General features: G+C 59.9%; 1 protein-coding gene across 2 annotated transcripts in view; it reads left to right on the forward strand.

The window, feature by feature from the left end:
- The window catches only part of ASMTL (acetylserotonin O-methyltransferase like), a 63,067-nt gene extending 38,363 nt beyond the window's left edge, over positions 1–24,704 (forward strand). Inside the window, exons 1-13 of one of the 2 annotated variants that reach the window (XM_028115034.1) lie at positions 4,652–4,804; positions 6,659–6,790; positions 7,977–8,024; positions 8,152–8,216; positions 9,601–9,662; positions 10,502–10,610; positions 11,635–12,031; positions 14,463–14,625; positions 16,447–16,622; positions 17,775–17,892; positions 18,723–18,866; positions 19,710–19,832; positions 24,352–24,704. In XM_028115034.1, coding sequence (XP_027970835.1) covers positions 4,712–4,804; positions 6,659–6,790; positions 7,977–8,024; positions 8,152–8,216; positions 9,601–9,662; positions 10,502–10,610; positions 11,635–12,031; positions 14,463–14,625; positions 16,447–16,622; positions 17,775–17,892; positions 18,723–18,866; positions 19,710–19,832; positions 24,352–24,572 — 1,851 coding nt within the window. In that variant the 5' untranslated portion in view covers positions 4,652–4,711 and the 3' untranslated portion in view covers positions 24,573–24,704. Of the gene's footprint in view, positions 1–4,651; positions 4,805–6,658; positions 6,791–7,976; positions 8,025–8,151; positions 8,217–9,600; positions 9,663–10,501; positions 10,611–11,634; positions 12,032–14,462; positions 14,626–16,446; positions 16,623–17,774; positions 17,893–18,722; positions 18,867–19,709; positions 19,833–24,351 lie in introns of those variants that run through there. The other variant, XM_028115035.2, reaches the window with a different exon arrangement.
- Positions 24,705–24,904: the final 200 nt, after the last annotated feature.

A 24,904-nucleotide genomic window follows, 5' to 3' on the forward strand; every position in this document is an offset into this window, starting at 1 on the left:
GATTTTTCCCCGTGCAGAAGGTGAACGCATTGCTCATTCTGACCTCTGAGACCCCCGCTTTCTAAAGACATGTCCCATCTTGCTTTGAACCGCACATTCCCTCCAGCCAGCTCCCGGGATCTTCAATGCGAAGACTCTCCACGGAGGGTGGAATCAGGTTCCTTGGAAGCACACGGCATGAATCGGGGCAGCACAACATGGATGGGGCGTGGGGTGTAATCAAGGATTTGTTGCCCCGATGTCAGGGCTTTAAAAAGACATCCTTTTTTGTAAGAGATACATGTGTAAATATTCATGTGTCTAATGATATGATGATTGATGCTAGGCTTAAAATACTAGAGCAAACACATGCATACTCACACATACGTGCATGAACGCACACACATACCCATATTCACACAGGTATGCGGGCATCCCTCAGGCACAAATGCACACAACATACCCATGTGCATGCATGCCAGCATCCATCCGTGCATGCACATACATGCATACACACACACATGCACACCATGTACCCATATGCACACATGCAGGCATCCATTCATGCACGCACACATGCACACACATACGTGTACACAATGTATCCATATGCACGTGGATGAGCTCCTCCGTCTCACTACAGTGGGGTAAGTTTTGGGTCCATTTTGCAGAGGAACAAACTGAGGCACGGAGAAGTTGGAAGGACTTGTCTGGGGTCCCAGAGCCAGCAAGTGGGACATCCTGGTTTTGAACCTGGCACTGTCCCCAGAGCTCCAGCCCATGTCCGCCGGAGCCCGGGCAAACCATGAAAACACCAGCCAGCCTGTTGGCAGTCCCAGCAAAGAAGCAGGCGGGGGGTGGGGGGTGGGGCCTCTCCGGGAAAACGACATTCCGTTAACCAGATCGTGGAAGGGTGCTGGGCAAACGGGCTGCCTTCGATTGTGGTCTGGGGATGTGCCCGTGCCGGCTCGTACTTGCGACCAACGCAGCACGTGACGGGAGGGTGTTGTCAACCGGACAGGGAAGGACGTGACAGGTGTGCAAGGACCCTCTGTGCTATTTGGGCAACCTCCCCAAGAGCCTAAAAGGATCACAAAATGAACTGGCTCTTCTTTAAAGAAGGAGACGAGTGGCTTGTGCACAGACGTGATGAGGATCTTGAGGGAAATGTCAAGCTCAACCTACCAAGGACTGACTTGCAAAATCCGCGGGATGCTCAGGGCAGGCTGCCCTGGGTGAGGCCAGCCGGCGGTCAGAACCGCTATCAGCGGGCTGGCTGGTGGGCGGCCCTAACCAAGAGAGGCTCCATGATGGGGTCTGGGGGGCTGGGATGGACAGGCATAGGGATGGGGTGAGGAAGGGGTGGGATTACCTGCATCCTGCCCTCCTGTGGGGAGAGCAGCAGGGACAAGCAGAAGGCGCCACTGTGATCTCTACGGAAGGTCCCCAGGCTCTGCCCACCACCCCAGCCCCCTCCGTGTGTATCACGACACGGGCTATGAGTATCTAAACCTGCTTCGAGCCCTTATCCCATGCCTCACGGGGGATCAGCCAGTGCAGCACATTAAGGGGGAAAAATGAGAAGTAGCAATGCCATCAAAATATATCACAGGCTGTCACGTCGAAATACGTCTGTGCCATATATATACAGACACATGGGCATGTACATAGACATACTTATGTGCGATATGGGTTTGTATGCCCGTGTGCATATTCGTCTGGGGACATTTCTGGTGGTCACAACAGTGGGGGGCGCTCCTGGCACGTGGAAGATAGAGTTAGGGACACTGCGTGGCACCCTCCGGTGCCCAGGACGCCCCACATCAGAGAGTCCGTCAGCCTCAGATGTCAGCAGTGCCCAGGCTGAGAAGTTCGGACCTGCATGAGAGACTCTATCTGTCCATCCATCTACCTACTCATCCATCCACCATCCATGCAGCCAGCCAGCCATCCATCCATCTCTGTCACTATATCATCTATCTATCATCTATCTATCACCTATCAAGCATGTTTATGGTCAGGGTTCTCAATCAACGGTTATTCTGTTCCCGGAGACCCAGGGTCAATGTCTGGAGAGAATTGGGGTTGTTCACAACTTGAAGGGAAGGCACTGCCATCTAGTGGCAGAAACTGGGCATGCTGCTAAATATCGTGGCGTGCGCAGGTCGCCCCCACAAAAATCAATCATCCGACCCCCCAAATGTCAGTCGCGCTGAGGCTGAGAAGGCCCCCCCGAAAACGTTAGCAGGAGAGAGTCCTCCTCTCTCCCTATCTACCTGTTTACCTGTATCTGACTATATGTGGCAGGGCTGTCAAACAAGGGCTATTCAGACCCCCCCGGGGAACCCCCATCTCTGCCCCTCCACCACCTCCGGGGGACCCCCATCGCCGCACCCTCCGCGGTGCCCCGGGGACCCCATCTCCGCACCCCCATGCCCGCGCCCCCCCACCGCCTCCCGGGGATACCCCCATCTCCGCACCCTCCGCGGTGCCCCGGGAACACCCCATCACCACACCGCCCGCAGCGCCCCGGGGACCCCCATCTCCGCACCCCCATGCCCGCGCCCCTCCACCACCTCCGGGGGACCCCCATCGCCGCACCCTCCGCGGTGCCCCGGGGACCCCCATCTCCGCACCCCCATGCCCGCGCCCCCCCACCGCCTCCCGGGGACACCCCGATCTCCGCACCCTCCGCGGTGCCCCGGGGACCCCCATCTCCGCACCCCCATGCCCGCGCCCCCCACCGCCTCCCGGGGACACCCCATCTCCGCACCCTCCGCGGTGCCCCGGGGACCCCCATCTCCGCATCCTCTGCGGTGCCCCGGGACCCCCATCTCCGCACCCCCATGCCCGCGCCCCCCCACCGCCTCCCGGGGACACCCCCATCTCCACACCCTCCGCGGTGCACCGGGGACACCCCATCACCACACCGCCCGCAGCGCCCCGGGGACCCCCATCTCCGCACCCCCATGCCCGCGCCCCTCCACCGCCTCCCGGGGACACCCCGATCTCCGCACCCTCCGCGGTGCCCCGGGGACCCCCATCTCCGCACCCCCATGCCCGCGCCCCCCACCGCCTCTCGGGGACACCCCTATCGCCGCACCCTCCGCGGTGCCCCGGGGACCCCCATCTCCGCACCCCCATGCCCGCGCCCCCCCACCGTCTCCCGGGGACACCCCCATCTCCGCACCCTCTGCGGTGCACCGGGGACCCCCATCTCCGCACCCCCATGCCCGCACCCCTCCACCGCCTCCCGGGGACACCCCCATCTCCGCACCCTCCGCGGTGCCCCGGGAACACCCATCACCACACCGCCCGCAGCGCCCCGGGGACCCCCATCTCCGCACCCCCATGCCCGCGCCCCTCCACCGCCTCCCGGGGACACCCCGATCTCCGCACCCTCCGCGGTGCCCCGGGGACCCCCATCTCCGCACCCCCATGCCCGCGCCCCTCCACCGCCTCCCGGGGACACCCCCATCTCCGCACCCTCCGCGGTGCCCCGGGAACACCCATCACCACACCGCCCGCAGCGCCCCGGGGACCCCCATCTCCGCACCCCCATGCCCGCGCCCCCCACCGCCTCCCGGGGACACCCCCATCTCCGCACCCTCCGCGGTGCCCCGGGGACCCCCATCTCCGCACCCCCATGCCCGCGCCCCCCACCGCCTCTCGGGGACACCCCTATCGCCGCACCCTCCGCGGTGCCCCGGGGACCCCCATCTCCGCACCCCCATGCCCGCGCCCCCCCACCGTCTCCCGGGGACACCCCCATCTCCGCACCCTCTGCGGTGCCCCGGGGACCCCCATCTCCGCACCCCCATGCCCGCGCCCCTCCACCGCCTCCCGGGGACACCCCCATCTCCGCACCCTCCGCGGTGCCCCGGGGACCCCCATCTCCGCACCCCCATGCCCGCACCCCTCCACCGCCTCCCGGGGACACCCCCATCTCCGCACCCTCCGCGGTGCCCCGGGAACACCCATCACCACACCGCCCGCAGCGCCCCGGGGACCCCCATCTCCGCACCCCCATGCCCGCGCCCCTCCACCGCCTTCCGGGACACCCCCATCTCTGCGTCCGCCCCCCACGGCTCCCAAGGGGTCCCGCCACGTCGGGTTCCCGGAGACCGTCCGCAACGACCTCCGCCCCTGCCCCTCGGCGGGCACAGCTGGTTTTGAGGCGCAGCGCGGCGGCGACGCGCAGCCTGGGATCCGGACTAGGAAGGCAAGGTCGGGGCTCCGGCGGGCGGGGCGGGGGCCTGGGCGGGCCGTCGCGCGGGGCGGGGCCTCGTTAGGGGCAGGGCCTCGCTCGGCAAGGAACGGGCGGTGCGGGGCGGGGATCCGGCGGGCGCGGCGTGGCGTGTCATGGGCGGGGCGCCGCGCCGCGCGGGGCGGGGCCTCGTTAGGGGCGGGACATCACTCGGCCCAGAGCGCGCGGCGCAGGGCAGGGCTCCGGCGGGCGGGGCGGGACCTGGGCGGGGCGTCGCGCGGCCCGTGCCTCGTTGGGGGCGGGGCTTCCATGGATCCACATCGCGCGGCGCGGGGCGGGGCCTGGGCGGGACTTCACGCACGGCGCGGGGCGGGGCTCCTGTGGGCGGGGCGGGGCCTGGGCGGGGCGTCGCACGGCCCAGGGCCTCGTTGGGGGCGGGGCCTCACTGGGCCGGAAGCGCGAGGCGGGGCATCCGGCTCCAGGTCCGCCTGCAGGCCCGGTACGCGGCGCGGGTGTCGGGGCGCCATGGTGCTGAGCCCGGTGATCAGGAAGCTGCTGCACAAGCGCGTGGTGCTGGCCAGCGCCTCCCCGCGCCGCCGGGAGATCCTCAGCCACGCGGTGAGCCAGCGGCCTGCGCCGGGCCTGGGGCCGGGGTCTGCGGCGGGGCTGGGGGCCGGGGGTCTGGTGACTGCGGGCCTGGGGCCGGGGTCTGCGGCGGGGCTGGGGCCCGGGGGGCCTGGTGGCCCGGGGGCCTGGTGACTGCGGGCCTGGGGCCGGGGTCTGCGGCGGGGCTGGGGGCCGGGGCCCCTGGGGCCGGGGGTCTGGTGACTGCGGGCCTGGGGCCGGGGTCTGCGGCGGGGTGGGGGCCCCGGGGGCCTGGTGACTGTGGGTCTGAGCCCGGGGTCTGCGGCGGGGCTGGGGGCCGGGGGCCTGGGCACCTGCGGGGGGCCCTGGAGCCTGGGGGCCTGGTGCGGGGGAGGCCTACTGATCTGGGGCATCTGGGGCCAGAGGGTCTGGTGACCTGGGGCTCTGGTGACTGGGGGACTGGGGCTCCAGGTGATTGGAGGTCTGGTGACTGGGGCTTCTGGTTCTGGTGTGGGGGCGGGGGCGCGCTGGTGAGCCAGGGACCTATTGATCTCTAGGCCGGAGGCCTGGGGGAGGGGTCTGGAGACCTGGGAGGTGGGGGGCGGTGGGGGGAGGTGTGGAAGGGGGAGGTCTCGGTGACGGGGGGATCTAGTGATTGGGAGCCTCGTGCCTGTCGGCCCGTTTCCAGGGGCCTGGGGACCAGGAGCCTGGTGACCAAGGAAGGGTCTGGTGCCAGGTGGCCAGGGGGGTGGTCTGGTGACTGGTCCCTGGGGCCAAAGCGCCCTGGTGACCCAGGATGGCCTGGTGCTGGGGGACCTGGTAACCGAGGGCTTGCTGACCAGACCAGTGGGGCTCGTGCCAGGAGTCCTAGTGACGCTGCGGGGCCCTGTGACTGGGGTCTAGTGACCAGTGGCTCCAGGCCAGGAGCTGCGGGCTGCAGGCTGGGGAAAGTGGGACTCTTATTGATCTGGTAGCAGGGGTCTGCAGACTGGGGTCTTCTTTGGAGCCATGGCATGGTGCTGCAGGGTCCCAGTGACTGAGAGTAATTGCAGTCTGTATGGTGTGGGACCAGAGTCTTCGGGCCAGGCCAAGTAGCCTAGGACCTGCCGGCCGGGGGGCCGGTGGGGGGTAGCGCTGCCAGGCCAAGGCCATGTCTGTGCCTGAGCTGGGTCCATCCTGGAGCTGGTAATGGGGGAGAGACGGAGCCAGAGTGGAGGGGACGTGGTCACTGTGGGGAGGCCCTGTCTGGGGGGCAGGGGGTACTGGAGATAGGAGGAGGGGTTGGGGGGTGGTACAGAGCAGAAGACAGGGTGTAGGAGGTCAAGGGCCGAGGAGGGGGCCCCTGAGAGAGGTGGGGGCAGGGGTGCCCAGAGCCCTACGGGAGCTCTGTCGGGGGGCTGCCGGTGGGTTGGGGAGGTTTGGCGGTCTGTGTTCAAGACCACAGTCCTGTCTCCACCAACTCCGGGGTGTCACCTTCTGCATGACCAGCTCCCCATGGGGAGCTGCCTTGCCTGTCCACATGTGTTTGGGGACCACGGTCGGTCCTTTGTGGCATTTTGTGCTGGCGGGATGTTTTCAGCTCTTTGTCCACCGTGGGGGTGAAATGCTGGCCTCAGGGACACTTTGGGAGCCCTTTGACCCCACAGAGCCTCGGACCCCTGCGCCCCAACCAAACTGTCCTGCTGGCCTCTGCGTGGCTGCCCCGTGTACCGATGTCTTCCCACCAGGTCTGCGGGTCCCCGGCCAGCCAGGGGCTGACACTGGTCAGTGTCTCACTTCTTCCTGGCACGTGGGAGAGGCCACGTTTGCTATAAACCTGGCACATGCTGCTCAAGGTCCTTGGGTTCTTCCTGTCATGCCCCAAGACCCTGTTCTCCCCTCTTTCAGGGTCTCAGGTTCGAGGTGGTGCCTTCCAGGTTCAAAGAGAAGCTTGATAAAGCGTCCTTCCCCACGCCTTATGCCTACGCCATCGAAACCGCCAAGCAGAAGGCCCTGGAGGTGGCCAGCAGGATGCACCAGGCAAGGGGGCTCTGCTTCTGCGTCTTTAGGGAGTTCTCTTGCTCGGTTTTCGATGGACATGTCATAAATAAATGCCATTTACCGTATCCTATGCAATTACTGCAGCTGATCTATGAATGAGTGTTGCCGTGTAGCATACTGTTATAATTAACGTGATAGTACCTTTGATGTAACATAGTTGACCCGTCTTACTCTGTAATATGCCATTGGGATTAACAGAATGGTATCATTTATCGTAAAAAATTAACGTAGCTTATTTATTACTATGTGCTACTGTGTAACATACTATTACGATTAATATTATAATATCACTTACAATAAGGAATGAATATAGAGTATCTATTTCTGTATGTGACTACGTAAGTAATATTGTAAGTAATATAATGGCATCACTCATGATACAGAATTAACGCCCAGGGTCCTGGGATTGAGCCCTATGTTGGGCTCCTTGCTCAAGGGGCACCTGCTTCTCCCTCTCCTCCCAGCTCCTCCCACCCAACACTGTGTCTCCCTCTCTCTCAATAAATAAAATCTTTAAAAAAAAAGAAAAAAATGATACAGAATTAACGGACCTAAATTAGTGTTTTATGTTGCTATGTAGTATACTGTTGCAATGAGCATAACATCGTCATTTATGATACAGAATTAATGAACCTAAAGTATTACTATTATTACTATGTAATATACCATTGCAGTGAGTATAACAGCATCGTTTATGATCCATAATTAAGGTAGATTAGTATTGCTAAGTGTTATAATAATATCCTATTGTAATTACTGTGACATAACAGATGCACTGTACTTAATGCTATAATAAGTATTGCTATAAATAAACAAGTATTGATCCATTGATTTTCGACAGTGGAAAGGTTAATTTTTAAGTACAACCTAGTCTGTATAGATCCCAGACGAGCGTGTTCAGCTGCAAGCCTGAATTTTCCACTTGGATTTATTTTATTGTCTGGACTACCTTTTCTTCAACTTACATTGAGCAGGTCAAAAAACCGGCTTTGTCCTTAATTCAGGGTAGCTTGGGGAGGATTTGGGGTCACACTCGTGTTCCTACTGGGGACATTCTTAATTTCCGAAGTGAGACAGGCTTCGTATCCACCCGTCACGCCACCAGGGTATTTGGGCAAGACCCACAGGGATGTCGTTTCTAAAGCTGGGTTCGGATTTCTTGCAGAAGGACCTCCGGGCCCCGGATGTTGTCATCGGAGCGGACACCATTGTGGTGAGTCCCCCCTCAGGGGCCTTTTCTGGCCTCCAGTTTGGTTTTTGTGTCCTTGGTGACTGAAATCAAGGTGTGGACGGTGAGATCTGGCTTAGTGAGAGTGGACCCCTCCCTGGTTCTCTGGCAGACGGTCGGGGGGCTGATTCTGGAGAAGCCGGTGGACAAGCAAGATGCGTACAGGATGCTCTCCAGGTGGGTGCAGACTGCGGTCCCCCTGGGAACAGCACTGGGGCAGGGTCTGGGGCAGGGTCCATGCGTGGGGTGGGGTCAGGGCCCAGGATGGGGTCCACACCTGGGGTGGGGAGCAGGCCTTAGGGTGGAGTGAGCACCTGGGTCTGGGTTAGTGTCCCAGGCAGGGTCAGCACCTGGGGTGAGGTTGATGTCCAGGGTGGGGCCTGGTTCCCAGGTTAGGGTCCCAGGCAGGGTCAGCACCTGGGGTAGGGATAATGTCCAGGGTGGGATCTAGTTCTCCCATTAGGGTTCTGGGCAGGGTCAGCACCTGGAGGGGGGGTTAATGTCTGGGGTGGGGTCAGGTCCACAGGTTAGGGTCCCAGGCAGGGTCAGCGTCTGGGGTGGGGTTAATGTCTGGGGTGGGGTCAGGTTCTCAGGTTAGGGTCCCAGGCAGGGTCAGCACCTGGGGTGGGGTCTGGTTCCCAGGTTAGGGTCCCAGGCAGGGTCAGTACCTGGGGTGGGGTCAGGTTCTCAGGTTAGGGTCCCAGGCAGGGTCAGCACCTGGGGTGGGGTTAATGTCTGGGATGGGGTCTGGTTCCCAGGTTAGGGTCCTAGGCAGGGTCAGTACCTGGGGTGGGGTCTAGTTCCCAGGTTAGGGTCCCGGGCAAGGTCAGCACCTGGGGTGAGGTTGATGTCTGGGGTGGGGTCAGGTTCTCAGGGTAGGGTCCTGGGCAGGGTCAGCACCTGCGGTGGGGTCAGGTTCTCAGGTTAGGATCCCAGGCAGGGTCAGCCCCTGGGGTGGGGTTAATGTCTGGGATGGGGTCAGGTCCTCAGGTTAGGGTCCCTGGCAGGGTCAGCCCCTGGGATGGGGTTAATGTCTGGGATGGGGTCAGGTCCTCAGGTTAGGGTCCTGGTCAGGGTCAGCACCTGGGGTGGAGTTAATGTCCAAGGTGGGGTCAGGTCCTCAGGTTAGGGTCTGCACCTGGGACAGCGTTCAGGTCCAAGGCGGTCCATGCCTGGTTCACGCCTGGAATGGGGTCCGAGCCTGGGGAGGGGTCTGCGCCCAGCCTCCCTGGCCACCCTTCTGGTTGTCCGTGTGTCCGTGAGCTTTTACTCCTGGTCTTGTCCTTCTGAGTGATGGCCTCCCCATGCCCACCTCCATATGACCGGCTTTCCCCGTGAGCTTCTGCTCAGGCAGAGGGCAGACGGGCAGTCTCCCTCCCGGCGGGGCATGCCCACCCACCCATCTCAGGGCGTCTCAACCCCCAGGCCCTGCTGTGTCCCGTGCACTGGTGTCTCACTCTACTGCAGGACAGTAGACAGACGCAGGCTGAGAGCCGGGTGGCCGGAACATGCTGCGTCCGTGAGGCGGGGGGGGACACATCATACTGATTGCATCTTGCAGGCTGAACGGGAAAGAGCACAGCGTGTTCACGGGCGTCGCCATTGTCCACTGTTGTACCAAAGGTACAGTGCCAACAGCACCCTCCCCAGGCCCGGGGCCACCACTGGAGGAGCATGCTCCTCCGTCCCCGCAGAACTGCACCCTCACTTCTGCTTCCAGAAGTTGGGGCTGCATGGAGGCTTCGAAGCACTTGACAGAGATGGGCTCGCCCGCCCAGCGTGACCCATACAGGTGCTTCCCTCCACACCTTCTGGGGTCTGGAAGGCAGAGGGGATTGGCTCACTCTGGCCATCCTGAAATCACAGTAGAACAAAGAAGGTGTGTGTTTCTTTTTTTTTTTAAAGAACCCAAACCCCAAGGATTTGCTGTAAATGCTGCTTTGTGTAATGTGCCCTGCAGGCTGTGCTCAGGGCTTTCCAACCCCACAGCAAAGGCCTCTATTCCTGCAGGAAACCCCAGACCCCCCCTCCCCCCCCCCCCCCCCCCCCCCCCCCCCCCGCCAACCCTTAGTCTGGGTCTGTAAGTTGCAACTTTTTTATCTCGCAAATCCCAGGCCCCCTGCTGGTCTGGGTCTGCAGGTTGCAACTTTTTATCCCCCAAACCCCAGCCCTCCCCCACCCCTCTGCTGGTCTGGGTCTGCAGGTTGCAACATTTTTATCCCCCAAACCCCAGGCCCCCCCACTGGTCTGGGTCTTCTGGTGGCAACTTTTTATTCCTCTCACCAGTTTTGCTTGCTTTAGTTTATAACTCTTACTTTTCCTGCTTGGGGCCTCCTCTTGCCCCCGATTAACAGTTCTTAGCTGACTTATACTCAGAGCCAGGGCACATGTCCCTCAGATACGCAGAGAACAGCTCTGGGGTCCTGAGGCCGTGCACCCTGACCGGTAGCCCTGTGTTGCAGACGGCCAGCTGGACACGGAGGTGTCCGAGTTCCACGAGGAGACCACGGTGAAGTTCTCCGAGCTGTCCGAGGAGCTCTTGTGGGAATACATCGACAGCGGGGAGCCCATGTGAGTCCCTCGTACGAGGACACTAATCCCGTGCGTGGGTGCGCCACCCTCATGATCTGATCCCCTCCCAAAGGCCCCACCCCCTAACGCCGTCGACTTGCAGGTTAGGTATACTTGCTTGCATATATACTCAATATATGAATTGGAGGGGGGGCGGGGGGGGACACAGACATGTAGTGCATAGTCATCGTGTTCGTGTCCCGATTACAGCGGGGGCCGGGCTCGGGCTGTCAGTGCAGGGACTCAGGTGATGCCTGTGCTAGAGGAGCAGTCGGGGCCGGGGGCTGCAGCAGGGCCCGTGTCAGGACCTGAGCTGCCCTGTGCTGGGACAGTGGATGAGAACCACCCACCGTGTGAGAAACAGTCTTTCTTCACGTGCTGCTGTCAGGTGAACCGGTGGCTACACGGCTGAGCACCCCTGCTCCCCGTTCCGTTTCCCCCCATGGAACGGGGCCGGGTGGGGGACAGGTGCATGGGTGCAGACGCCAGGGGACGGTCCCACTGCCGAGGACGCCCTGAACTGATGCCTCCTGCCATCTTAGGGACCGGGGTCTGGGCCAAGCAGAGGAGGGAGGGTCAGGTAGAAAGCACTAGGCGCTAAGTCAGGGTCCGGGAAAGGGTCTTTGAAGTGCCCTCTTTGGTCCCTAAGGAGGTCTTGGCAGAGGCTCCTGGACCAGAGATGCGGACATGCACAAGAGCACGGCCGGGGTCCGGGTCCTCTCTGCACTGCCCCCGAGACTGCCGTGCCCCAGGCCTGGCGTGGGAGGGAGGCAGTGACCCCGGGGGACCGCCCGGGACACCTTGTCGTTGCCCCTGGCGGGACCAAAGGATCACTTGGGACTTTTCCCAGAGCCAGACTCCTCACTGAAGCAGCCGGGGTGATGGGCCGGCCATCCCGTCTGATGGCACGGAATGAAGCCATCCACCAGCCACCAGTCTTTTGAGCCTCGAAACTTTGCTTTCTCCCGTAATCTTGCACCCGCTCTCCCTCCTGCCCCGTTCTGCTTCCTTCCTCCCCGCGCAGGGACAAGGCCGGTGGCTACGGAATCCAGGCTCTGGGGGGCATGCTGGTGGAGTACGTCCACGGAGACTTCCTCAACGTCGTGGGCTTCCCCCTGAACCACTTCTGCAAGAAGCTGGTGGAGCTATACTACCCGCCCCGCCGAAAGGACGTGCAGCGGGTCAAGCACGACTCCATCCCACCTGTCGACACCTTCGAGAACCTGAGCGACACGGAGCAGGGCAGCTCAGACCCTGCTCAGGGCAACGAGGGTGGCAGCCACCGAAGGGCAGAGGCGGGCGGTGACAGAGGACAGATTCCTGCTGGCTCGCAAGGAGCAGACTCCAACGGGACAGTGGGGATCACACCCCAGTTCCCAGCGGGCCTTCTAGAACTCATAGACGGCTTCAAAGCATCAAAGGTACCTGTCTGAGTGTCCTGGGGCAGCCGTAACAAATGACCGCAGACTGGGGGCTCAAGACCACGGAAATTCATCCTCTCCCAGCTCTGGAGACCAGAAGTCTGAGATCCAGGTGGGGCAGGACCACTGAGATCCAGGCGGGGCGGGACCACAGCGTCCCTGGGCTGGTGGCCGCATCCCTCCCGTCTCTGCCTCCGTCCTCACGCGGCTTCTCCTCTGGGTGTGTGTCTCCTCTTCTGTCTCTTGTAAGGACACCTGTCGTTGGATTTGGGGCCACCCTGATTCAGGATGAGCTCATCTCAGATCCTTCACTTCACATCTGCAAAGAGCCTGTTTCTAAATAAGGTCCCTTTCTCAGGTTCTAGGGGTCAGGACTTTGGCATATCTTCTTGGGGCCAGTGTTCAGCCCATTAGAGTGTCCCCAGCTGGTTTTCGTCCTTCACTAAATGGCTTGGCACAGAGATACTGACTTCGGGGGCCACAGAGGCTATGACCTGATTTCCCGGGGCGCACACCCTGGCGTGTGAGACTCCGTGCTCAGGGCTGCAGTGGCCGAGGCCTGTGCCCAGCGGGGGCAAGGTGTCTGTAGGGTGTTTGAAGGTGAGCAGCGGTCATGACCCCAGCCTGGGCCCGCAGTGCCTCGCTGGCCGACTTCTCTGCAGCCCAGGGAGGCAGGGCCAGAATGCTGACCGGGCAGCAGCCTTGGGATGCCCAGCATTCCCACTGGCCAGGTGGTAGGTGGGCTGTAGCACCGGGTCACCGGCTGCCTGGAGGGATCTGCGACCTCGTCCTGCTGTGTGGCCTTGGGAATCCCGGACAGCTGTCCCAGCCAGAGGGTGTCCCAGGAGGGGTGGGAACCTGCAGGCCAGTGAGTGCTTGCCGGAGGTAGCCGGTGCCTGTGATTGTGGCCTCTCCTGTCCTTCCTGCACGGTCACAGACAGTTTCCAGGAAACACCCGGGTGTCCAGGCCAGACTGGACAGCGTCTCAGGCAGAAGCCTACCTGGTCATCTCCCACCATCTCCGCCAAGGATGGGGCTGGTAGCGGCCGCCCCTGCACTCTGCCCTTCCGTGCCCACGCAGCTGGTGCATCTTCTCCGGCCTTCTCCCGCTGCCCCACTCAGCCGACCTCCCAGCTACCGGAGTGGCTCTGGGCTTGAGAGACAGCAGGGAGATGGCCCTCCCGGTGCCTGGGCTCTGCTGGGGCCACGTCAGTGGCTCTGGGGATGCTGGGTGGGGACTGCAGACTGCCCCTTCCCACACTCCACCCCAGCCACCTCCTTGTGATGGCCTTGTCAGGGGCAGAAGCTCTCATGATTAGGAGAGGTGGTTGTGCTGTGTTGTACCTCCAAATACCAAGTTTCCCTGCAAGTAATAGTTAAGACAGAACTGCAGCGGCATCGTGCTGTCACTCGATTGAGCTATACTCTGGTCCTCGCATCTGCCTACCTATTTTTTTTTCTTTTTAAAGATTTTATGTATCCATTTGACGGGGGGAGGGGGAGAGGGAGCATAAGCAGGGGGAGCGAAATAGGGAAAGGGAGAAACAGGCTCCCCACAGAGCAGGGAGCCCAACGTGGGGCTTGATCCCAAGACTCTGGAATTATGACCTGAGCCGAAGACAGACGCTTAACCGACTGAGCCAGCCAGGCACCCCTTCTCTGGTCTGTTTATCTGCCTACCCACCTATCATCAAACTATCGTCTATGTATCTACCTGTGTACCTATGGTCAAACTGTCTATCAATTATCTGTCTGTATATCAACTATCATCTGTCTGTCTCATGTATTATCTATCTACTTGCCCACCTGTGTATCCGTCTGCCCACTTAGTGCATTGCTCTCCTTACAAAGGTGTCCCAGTGGTCAGGTGAGCTGACCAAGCTGAGGGGCAGTAGGGAATCTGGGAGCATATGTCACCTTGCCAGGTCCATCACGGTAGTGCTAGAAGCAGCTCCGCGTCTGGCCCTTTGTGGATGTGCATCAGTTGTCACAAAAGGTTTTTGCGTTCCAAGCTGAGAGCAGCATGAGTGAAGGTCATCGCTGTTACCGGAGGCCATGTGTCCTGAGCTTTGTAGAGACTCTGCACCTTAGGACAGCCCTTTGCCTCCAAATACCATCACAACCTGAGGTCCTGGGAGTTAGGGCTTCAACATACAGATCTTGGGGGAAAACACAATTCAGCCCCAAACTGCAACATACCGGTTTTTCTCCCATGGGACAGTTTTTCCACTTGGTATTCACTGATGTGCTTTTGCCTTGTGCAAACCTTGTACCGGCTGGAGCCTAAACCCACGGTTCTCTAGAGGAGACGTTTCTATTGACAAGTTAAATACGTTTCACAGCTTTGACCTCCATGTCTGGGGTCTGTGGGAGTCAAAAGTACATGACAAGTCACGTAGTAAGTCGAATTGTACTTGTTTTTCATGGACAGGCCCTGTTCACAGCTTGCAAGCTGAAGGTGTTTGATGTACTAAAAGATGAAGCCCCGCTGAAGGCCATGGATATTGCAGGCAAAATTGATGCCTCTGTGTGTGGAACTGAACGGCTCCTGGATGTCTGTGTGGCCCTGGGATTACTAGAGAAGGCAGACAGAGGTAAGAACACATCCGAAGTGTCTTGCTGAGAATCGCTGTAGGTGGAAGGGAGTCACCGAGTGAAGGTGGCTTCTAAGCCAAGGCAGGGAGGACCAGACCCTCAGAACGTGGCTTTTCCCCAAGGGTAGGAAGCAGAGGATGGAAGCAAGGAGCCATAAGTGTGTGTGGGGGGGGGGGTTGTTTGTGTGTGTGTGTATTAGGAGAATGACTTCTTTATGGACTGTGCTCTCAAAGGAGCTGTATCACTTAGAGTTCAGCGGAGAAACAGAACCGAAGGAAGATGTATGTGTGCACGTCATAGATACGGGTTTGTTTTTACTTATCTAGAGAAATGAGATGAATGGGTGGATACACATAGACAGATGACGGATTGGTAATAGAGATGAAGAATAGCTAGGTAGGTCACGGGGTTTTGATGGATAGACTGACGGATGGATAGATGAATGGCTGCATGGATGGATGGAAGGACAGATGGAAAGAAGGAAGGATGGCTGGATGGATGGACAGAGGCAGGAAAGAAGGAAGGAAAGCGGTGACAGGAAGAATGGGTAAATGGGTAGATAGGAAAGTAGATGGATGGATGGATGATACGTAGATGGATGGATGGAAGGAAGGGTCGATGGATAGGTAGGTAGGAAGATGGGTGGATGGATGGGCGGGTGGGTAACTGTGTGTTTGCTGAAATGAACGAGACTCTGGCGCATGGTCTCAGAGCAGACGGTCCTATGGATGCTCCCTGTGGATGGCTTGGAAATGACGGCGGAGGGTCAAGGACCCCAGGCAGGAGAGGCACCTTCACTTCTGTGATAAGGAGGAAAGCGGGGTGCTGGCATGGGCCCCAGAACCTGCCCTTTGCACAAAAGTCATACAAATACCTAGTTACGATTTGGAACACAGACAACAGAACTTTCTCCTCACCCAGATCGTTCTAATGGTCTTCTCCTCTATCAAAAATAATGACTGAACCTAGAGAAAGTTCTGGGTGTCCAGACTTTTAATCACCCCGGAGCTTCTTCCCGCACGTTTTTGCCGATGCCTTGCGAACCCTGTGAACCATTCCCACACGTGCTCGTGGGGCATTGCTGCTCTTCCGAAGGCCCCTTTGGAAGTAACAACATTTAAGTATTAAAACGGATGCAGTGCTGTTCTTTATCTCCAATGGTTGCAGTCGGTGGGGCCTTCCGTTGAGAGATAGGGGTCTCCTCCACCATCACCTGTACCCCCAGCCTCCCATTCTCCAGATGTGGGTGCCCTGGAGGGGCTCTTGGAGACCAGGTCCTACAGACAGCCCGGCTGAGTGTGAAGAGGATGGAGGGAAGAAGAGCCCCACCAGTCCAGGCTCTCCAGAGAAACAGAACCCGGGGGATATAGACCTGCAGTTGTAAAGCAAGGAGACGGGTCATCGAGCTGCCATAGCGGGGATGGTGGAAAATCAATTCACAGTGGCCCTGAAGTCTTGAGGCAGAATTCCTTCTTGCTCAGCAAAACCTCATCCCTGCTCTTAACGCCTTCGACTGATTGGACAGGGCCCACCCCCATCGCCTAAGGTCATCTGGTTCTAGATGTCAAACCACCCTCCACAGCAATATCCCGCCTTAGCATTGCATTGAAGAACTGGGGGCCGTGGCCCAGCCGGGTGACTGTCCCCGGGGCTTTGGGGGGGTTCGCTCTGGGGATGTCTACTTTGGGTAACCCAGGAATCCACCTGCATGCTGGGTCGGGGCTTGTCTCCCTGTGGAGCCGCCCCCATGCCAAGACCCCCGCTGTGGGGTCTGCTGCCGCGTCCCCGTTAGGAGCCCCCACGATGCCTTGTCGCATCAGGTTACTGCAACACGGACCTGGCAGATCTGCATCTGGCATCCGACGGCGAGTATTCTCTGCACGGCTTGGCCATGCACAGCAATGACCACGCCTGGAACCTCTTCACAGACCTGGAGCTCGCCGTGCGGGAGGGAGCCAACGTGGCTTTCGGGAGGAAGGCGGAACACCCCGTTCAGGTAGTGTAACTCCGGACGTTCGTTTTCACATCACCGGCGTAGCTTGCGGAAGGACTGACGGGTGCAGAACCCGTCTCCTGCTGGCGGGTTAACCGGGACCTGTTACAAAACCGTGGAACGTTGGCCTCTGTGACATCAGGGATCGTCCAAGGAGGCCGCAGCTGGCTGGCTGGTGTGGGTGGGGGGCACGGCGGGGGAATGGCGTGCAGGGTGCCTGGCTGCTCACGGCTGCGATGACTCTGCAAGGGCCGGGCAGCACCCGAGAAGGAGACAGTGTTTGTAGGACCAGGCTCCGGAGGTTGCGCGGAATTAACGCACCATGTTTCCTACCTGCGGTTAAATCGAAGGGACCCTGTTACTCAAGTCACGGTTTACAAAGCACTTCCTGCCTGTGTCTCTCCCTCGTTCCCCTTTCCCCTTCGAGAACCCTTTGGGGGTCCACAGGCAAGACTGCAGTGGGTCCCGTCGGGCCCTCCGCCTCCGGCTGCAAGTCTGGGTCTGCAGAGCAGGACACAGTGGGTGCTTTGGGGTGCGCACGGCCATCGCGGCCTCGCCCCCCGCAGGCAGCACGGTGCTGCCTGCAAGGGCCACTGGGGGACCCCACCCCATACCCCCTCCTGCTTGTCCAGGGAGATACTTTGTGGGGGTCTGGGGCCTCCAGCGTGACCGTCCCCGTTGACTGACTTCAGATCTTAGACGTGGGCATCTGTGAGGGTTAGGATGGGCGGATTCCACTGGAGCTGGACCTCAACCCACACCCACACCGCTGTGCTGGACACGGCCCTGCCCCCACCGGACCCCACCCCAGTCTGCTTCTGCCCCACCCAACCTCCACCTGCCCCACCAGCCCTTCCCCCACCCAGGTGTGCCTAGCAGGGCTCTCCAGCCCCCAACCCTGCTCTGCCCCTCCCTAGTTGGCTGTGCCCCATCCACCCCCTCCCAACCCAGCTCTGCCCTGAAGGAACCCCCCCCCAGCCACCCGGGCCTGACTGTGTCCCCCCAACCCTCTCCTGACCCAGCTCTGTCCTAATGCCCCCCGCCCCGTGAGCCCTACTGAGCTCCCTACCTGCAGAAATGCCCGGTGGCCCCCAGCCAGGGTGCAGAAACCCCTGGGCCTCTGTGTGGCTCTCCTCAAACCCCGTTCTGTTTCAGAGCAAGCAGACCAAGCTGCAGTTCATGCGGGCCATGCACGGCCTCACCAACCTGACTGCACGCCAGGTGGCCACAGCCTTCGACCTGTCCCGATTCACCTCCGCCTGCGACCTGGGAGGTGCGTAGCCCCCCCCGCCAGGAATCGGGTGCAAAGGACTCCATGCGTTTCTTGTGTTAAGTCATGCCCAGCTCATCTGCTAATGAGATGTCCAAAATGGGTTTCTGTCTCTACAAAGCACCCAAGGCCCTGAATTTAACTGCCATGGTGGGGCTTGGGCAGATATTCCCAAGTGTTAGGAGGGTCTAGTGATGGGCAAAGACCCCCATAGAGTCTGTAGGGCCCTTTCTGGTGGCTGCTGACGGGCGGGACGGGATCGCAGACCTCGTCTGCCCCCATCCCATCAGCTGTAATTATGCCCCATATAGTTTCCACCCCATCCCAAACCCCTCCTTATCCCAGGACCGCAGACAGGAGGAGCAGACTCCTGCTTAAGGGGCCCAGTGGGGTTGGGGTCCCAGGGGGAGCCCAGAGCTACCAGCTTTCATTTGCCTGTCATCTGCACACCTTTTGTCCCAGTGGCCCAGAGTAGGTGCTCTAGCTCCAGCCATCACATCTGCATTCTTGCACCAGAAAAGAGAGAAGAGTGCAGCCCCCCACAGCTGGGCCCTGATGCTCCCTGCATGAGTCTGTGGCCACCCCTGCTCATCTGCGCTGGGCCTGCACCGGCTCGCGCACCGGCTAGCGAGGTCCTGACCCTGAGGGGCCCCGAGGTCTGCATGAGGCAGCACGGATCTCTGCCGCCGGCTGGCTTTCTTTCGCGGTGCTGGCCTCACTCTGTGTGCTCGGCCATCAGTTTGGTTTTGCCAAGGTTGAATTTGGGAGACCGGCAAGGGTTTCGTCAGCGCCAGACGGGTCGGGTCACAAAGTCTGTGTTTGCATTCCTGCAGGCTGCACAGGTGCCCTGGCCCGAGCGCTCACCCAGCAGTACCCGCGTCTGAAGGTGACTGTGGTTGACCTCCCGGAGGTCATCGAGCACGTCCCGTGTTTTCAACCTGAAGGACGGCAGACAGAGCGGATCAGCTTCGTGCCAGGTCAGTGCTTCTTTGTCTTTGCCGTGAGTCAATGTTGGGCCAGCCTCATTTGTTTCTACAGAGGAGTGTGCAGGTCTGAGTGTCTGTGTGGGTGCGTGTGTGTCTTCTGTGAATACGTGTGTTTGCATACGTGCGTATCTGTGTGTGATGTGTTTACGTGTCTCTGCGCAGGTGCATGCAAATGTGTGTATCTCTCCGCATGGACATGCGTGGGTGTGTTGTCTGTCTCTGCACGTATGTATTTGTGTGCATGTGCCTACATGTGTGTGTTGTCTGCGTGTGCAGGCAAATGTGTACATGTGTCTCTGCATGGATCTGTGCCTTGTCTGGGTGCGTGTGCATGCATATGGGTCTCTGTGTGTGTGTGCACGTGTGCATCTCTAAATCACGTGAACGGGAGCGTGAGCAGCTGCGTCAGTGGCATTGGAAGCGTCGTGGGGGGAGGGCAGGTGCGGACGTGGAATGGCAGACACGGGCGTCTCCGGGTGTCTACACCCGACCAAGGCCACAAACAGAAGTTACATGAAAGCCGGAGCAGGAAGGCCTTGAGTTAGACGTGAGGGAGAGCTTCCAGGGGGCAGCCCTAAATGTGGGAAAGAAACCCTTCCTGTCCTGAATCTCATGAACGCCGTGGCCTGGCCCCAGGGCAGACGTGCTGGCGGGCGCAGGGGTTCCGACTGGCATGTTCTGGGGCTCAGGACACAAGTCTCCCTCCCTAACAAGCAGTCTTTCTTCTGCTCCAGCAGTTCTGGGGAGCGGGCCGCCCCCCGCCGCCGTGTCCATCAGGTGCAGGACCCGCTCCGGCTTCCCTGACGGGCTCCTGACACCGTGTTTTCACCCCAGGTGACTTTTTCAAGGACGACCTCCCGGAGGCAGAACTGTACCTCCTTTCCAGAATTCTGCACGAGTGGCCGGACGACAAAGTGCACGAGTTGCTGAGCCGCGTCTCAGGCAGCTGCAAGCCAGGTGAGACCGTGCCGCGTCGGGTCCTTCCTGCAGATGTAAACGCCGTTTTCATTTAAAAAGAAACAATTTACAGAGAGCCAGGTTGCCCCCTTCCGGTCCCCTGGGTACCGTTTACCATCCCCCTGACCACGTGCTTAATCCACAAGGAGGATGGTGGGAGCTTTGGGAACGTCTCACCTGAGTCTCCTCGTCCTGGACCCATAAAGCCAGTGACGGCGTCCATGCTCCTGGGCCCCAAAGTCTCCTGGACACAGCCTGTGGCTTCCCCGAGTGGTGTCCTGTGTCCAAGCCAGTCGGGGCCGATATGCCCATCAGGCCGCGGAGCAGGGTGCGCCTGGCCCCCGGAAGCTCTTCCCGGGCCCTAAGAGGTCCCAGTCCCATAAAACACAGCGTCAGTGGCATTGGAAGCTTCGTGGGGGGAGGGCAGGTGGGGACGTGGAATGGCAGACACGGGCGTCTCCGGGTGTCTACACCCGACCAAGGCCACAAACAGAAGTTACATGAAAGCCGGAGCAGGAAGGCCTTGAGTTAGACGTGAGGGAGAGCTTCCAGGGGGCAGCCCTAAATGTGGGGAAGAAACCCTTCCCGTCCTGAATCTCATGAACGCCGTGGCCTGGCCCCAGGGCAGACGTGCTGGCGGGCCCTCACTCCCGTGTCTTGTGCTCCCGGTTTCTTGCAAGGCACCTCCGTTGCCGCCTTGTGCACTTAGGGAACATAAACGATGCAGCAGTTTGCGGGTCCTTTTTTACACTGCGACGGGGCTTTTGTCTTCTGCTCCGCGGGCGCCAGGAGACACCCCACGTGTTTGATCCCATTTCGCACACAAAGCAAAGCAAAGGTAAAGTGCAACGGAGTGTGTGTGTGTGTGTGTGTGTGTGTGTGTGTGTGTAGAGATAAAGAGAGAGACACAGATTTGTTGCCAGGAATTAGCTCATGTGATTGTGTAGCCTGGGACGTCCAGGCTGCAGGTTGAATGAGGCACCTGGAGACCCAGTGACAAGCTGATGCTGAGGCTCTAGTTTGAAGACCGGCCGGAGGCAGAATTCCCTCTTCCTGCAGGAGGTCAGTCTGTTTTTCTCTTGAGGCCTTCAACTGATTGGACAAGGCCCATCCACGCTACGGAGGGCCCTCTGCTTTACTCTGAGTCTGCAGACTGAACCGCGAATCTCATCCAGAAGGAAACTTCACAGGAACTCCACAGAATGATGCTCGACTGTGTATCTGGGCACCGTGGCCCAGCCGACATGACCCGTAAAATTAACCATCACCGCGAGCCCCTCCCCTGCAGGGGTCTGATGCCCCGCACAGCCGGGAAGGCCGTCTCTGGTTCTCAGTGGCTCCCGGTTCAGACACAGGGCCCCGTGGAGGGCGCACGGGAACGTTTTATTCTGGACGAGAGTCGGCCGACATTTTTGATGCGTCCCGTCCGCCTCTTCCTCCAGGGCCCCCTTCCACGTGCCGGCCGCTCTGTGTCCCCTCCCCCCACCTCCCATCCTCCACAGAAAAGCCCCCTGCCCCCGGCTGACGTGGGCGTTCTCCTAGCTCCAAGAGCGCCGAGCCCCCACTCCTCCCAGGTGAGCAGGTATCCAGGCCTCGAAGACACACGTGGGGCCCGTGGGACAGAGCATCAACACACCGGCTCCTGGAGGCAGAGGGCAGAGTCTGTCTGTGCACAGAGCATGGCCACAGGAGTAAAGAATGAGAATGTTCTTACAAATGAAGAATAAGGCAGAGACGGATTGGACCTACAGCCACGGCACGGAAAGCCAGGCGATTCAGGGTTCCAGCCAGGAGCCCTAACGCCCGACCCGTGGGGGCCCCCAGGCCCCGGGAGCCAGAAGCCGGGAAACCACCACATCCCGTATCGGGCACAAAGCTGACATTTGAGGATCCCGGGGACCCAGAGATGAGCCTGTGTGGAAACTGAGTCACACACCAGGAATGGGCATCAGAAACACACGGGGTCCCTCAAAATCAGTGTGAGGACAGCAGAGCCACGGTATATATTCAGCGGGAAGGGGGGCTGGGTGGCTCAGTCCGCTGAGCGTCCGACTCTTGATACCGGCTCAGGTCATGACCTCAGGGTCGTGGATCGAGCGGCGAGTCAGGCTCTTGGTCAGCGTGGAGTCCGCTTGAGAGTCTCTCTCTGTCCCTCTCGCTGGCTCGCTCTCTCTAAAATGAGTAAATCTTAAAAAAAAAAAAAAAGTGCAGCATGGAAAGTGAATGCACAGATTCCCCCATTACTGGTTTACATGTGTAGACAGAAGTACCGTAGACGTTTGTGGACTCAGTGAGCCTGCCATTCCTAGGAGGCTTCTGGAGACATTCTGGAGTGAAGTGCACACGGACACCCAGGAACCGGGACACTAGGATGCTCCCGCCACGGGACAACATTGGGGGGCCCCAGGTGACGGCCCAGGCAAGGGACGGGGGGCGGTGAGAGGCCTTTGGGCCGGACATGCAGAGCCATGGACACAGATGAGAGTTACATCACATGCCGGAGGGTTTGGAAACAGTATCACAACGTGTTGACAAATCTTCCGGAGCATTTAGGAACCTGTTAACAAGAGCTGCAGAGGAAACTAAGCAACTTCTTTTAAATGAGCAAATTTCAGGGCCAAGATAGCGTAGTTAAGGCATCCTTGTTGGTCCGTGTAGCAGGATGACTTGTTCAACCTTCCCCCCCCACCCCAAATTCATGTCTCCTTGGAACCTGTGAATGGGACCTTATTCGGAAACAGGGTCTTTGCAGATGTGATGAAGTGAAAGATCTGAGATGAGCTCATTCTGGATCAGGGTGGCCCTAAATCCAATGACAGGTGTCCTTGTAAGAGACACAAGAGGAGACACGGACACAGAGGAGAAGCCACGTGAAGACGGAGGAAAAGATGGGAGGGACATGGCCACCAGCCCGGGGACACCTGAGCCCCAGAAGCTGGAAGAGGCAGGAAGGACCCTCCCCTGGAGCCTCTGGAGGGAGCACAACCCTGCCCCGCCTGGATCTCAGTGGCCCTGCCCCGCCTGGATCTCCGACTCTGGTCCCCAGAGCTGGGAGAGAATAAATAACCAGTCCGTGGTCATTTGTTGCCACAGGCCCAGGACACGCATGCTCTTAGTGAGAGGTGTGGTCATACCCATGTCACATGGGCTCACCACGAAGAACGTGGCCCTGGGAGGACTGGTTTCTGCCTGTTTCTTCCCCGCCACATTCCCAAGCCCGGGAACAGAGCCCAGCCCAGAATGCATGTTCACAAAGCTGAGAATGAAAGAATTGTAAAACTGTAGTATCCCCTGGGGAGGAGACAGGGTTGGGAATTGAGCTCTGGGTGAATCCTCACCCCCCTCGGGAGACAATTAAGTTTCAAGGAGTGTTTATACTGTAGAGGGAGTGGGGTGGGGGTGGGGTTGTGCACGGGGGCATCGAGGCTTCTCCCCCACTGGGTGGAACTGCTGGGTAAACTTTCAGTAATGCTGCCTGCCCGCCCATTCATGCCAAGCTTGAAATCGGCCACGAGACACGTCCTTACAACACAGACCCTGGCAGCCGCCAGGAACCAGGGCTTCTCTCCACCCCCAGAGCTGGGAGTTCAGTGGTCAGCTGCACCGAGGGCAGGAGGGGGGGGCGGGGGGAGCCTGGGGGCCGCAGGACAGAGCGGAAAGTGGGTGGTTTTAACTTAAGTCTTGGGGAGCCAGTGGTATTAACCGCTCGTATGTATTACTTTGAAAAGCACAGACTGATACACTACAGAGCGAGCATATATGCTCAGATCCCGGTTCTGTTAACTGCCTAGTCACTGAAATGCCTGGAACCAACAGAAGACGCACCAGAATTCTCCTAGTTGCCGTCACTGCTGTGGTGTTGCTGTCTCCCTTGCCCCTTGTCCGTGGGTCTCAGTTTGAAGAACAACCACATAAAGCAAACATAACCTACTTCCTTCGGGGCTCCTTTCCATCCCAAGGGTGTTAGGTTCCCGCGGCTTGGTTTCTGCATCCTTTCTGAACGCTTTTAAGGAAAATAGAGGCGCAGACAGACGTCTATAAGGGCGCGCACACGGGCGCACACACACGCACACACTTCGTTCTTGAAGCTCACGCTTTGTGCACCAGTAATCCAAGTGTTCCTGGAACTGGCGGGGCGGGTCCTAACCCTGCTCCAGAGCTCCCGGCTGCTCCTGGGATTTCCAAAGTGAATGCGTGCTCCCTGACGGGATCTCGGGTCCCTACACCCAGAGTTCCTGACTTGTTTCCCCACGCGGTGAATCCATAGTGGAGCCCCGGGCTGTGGGCGCGTGCGCTGGGCATCTCTGCAGCGCGGGCCCTGAGACTTCTCCCTATCTGTTTTCCTCTTCTCCCCTCCATGCCTTTCTGTCTCTGTGCCCCTCTGGTCCTGGTTCCCCAGGCTGGTGGGCACTGTCCTCAGCCTCCCCGCAAGTAGTCCCGTCCCCCTGGAAACCGGCCGCCCCAGCCGGGCTCCCCGCCGGGTCTTGCGCACGACTGCAGCTGGCTGTGTTCTTCGCAGGTGGTGGCATCTTGGTGGCCGAGACAGTCCTGGAGGAGAATCGAGCAGCGCGGGGCAGCCTGCCCGCGTCCTTGAACCTGCTGGTGCGGACCCAGGGGCGGGAGCGCAGCCTGCCCGAGTACCGCAGGCTGCTGGAGCAGCATGGCTTCTGGGACGTCCGGCTGGCGCACGCGGGAGACAGGCTGGACGTGGTCCTGGGCACCAGAGCCTCGCCACCCTGAGGCCCCCGGCATTACACGCTGCTCTCCCCGAAGGCCCACGGGGGTCCCCGTCCCCACTGTTGTCCGCCAGGTACAACGATGACCGACAGCTCACCAACCGTGTAACCTAACAGATTAAAGCAGCAAAATGCACTTGCTCCAAGCTCATTTGTGGGTTCCGAGATGGGGCAGGCCGTGCCCGGAGGGGGTCAGCGCCGGCCAGGGCTCGCCCGGGGTCCCGCCTGCGTGGCCGGAGCCCGTCCGCCTTTGGAAAGGCGGCGCGGCACCCAGGGGCGCCGGTTGGGCGGGAGCCTGGGGCCTGCCCGGCTCTCTCCAGCAGGTGTCAGCGTTCC

The sequence above is a fragment of the Eumetopias jubatus genome, unplaced genomic scaffold (assembly GCF_037043125.1).
Source record: "Eumetopias jubatus isolate StellerSeaLion01/CBP00866 unplaced genomic scaffold, mEumJub1_p1.0 scaffold_11, whole genome shotgun sequence".
NCBI classification, from domain to species: Eukaryota; Metazoa; Chordata; class Mammalia; order Carnivora; family Otariidae; genus Eumetopias; species Eumetopias jubatus.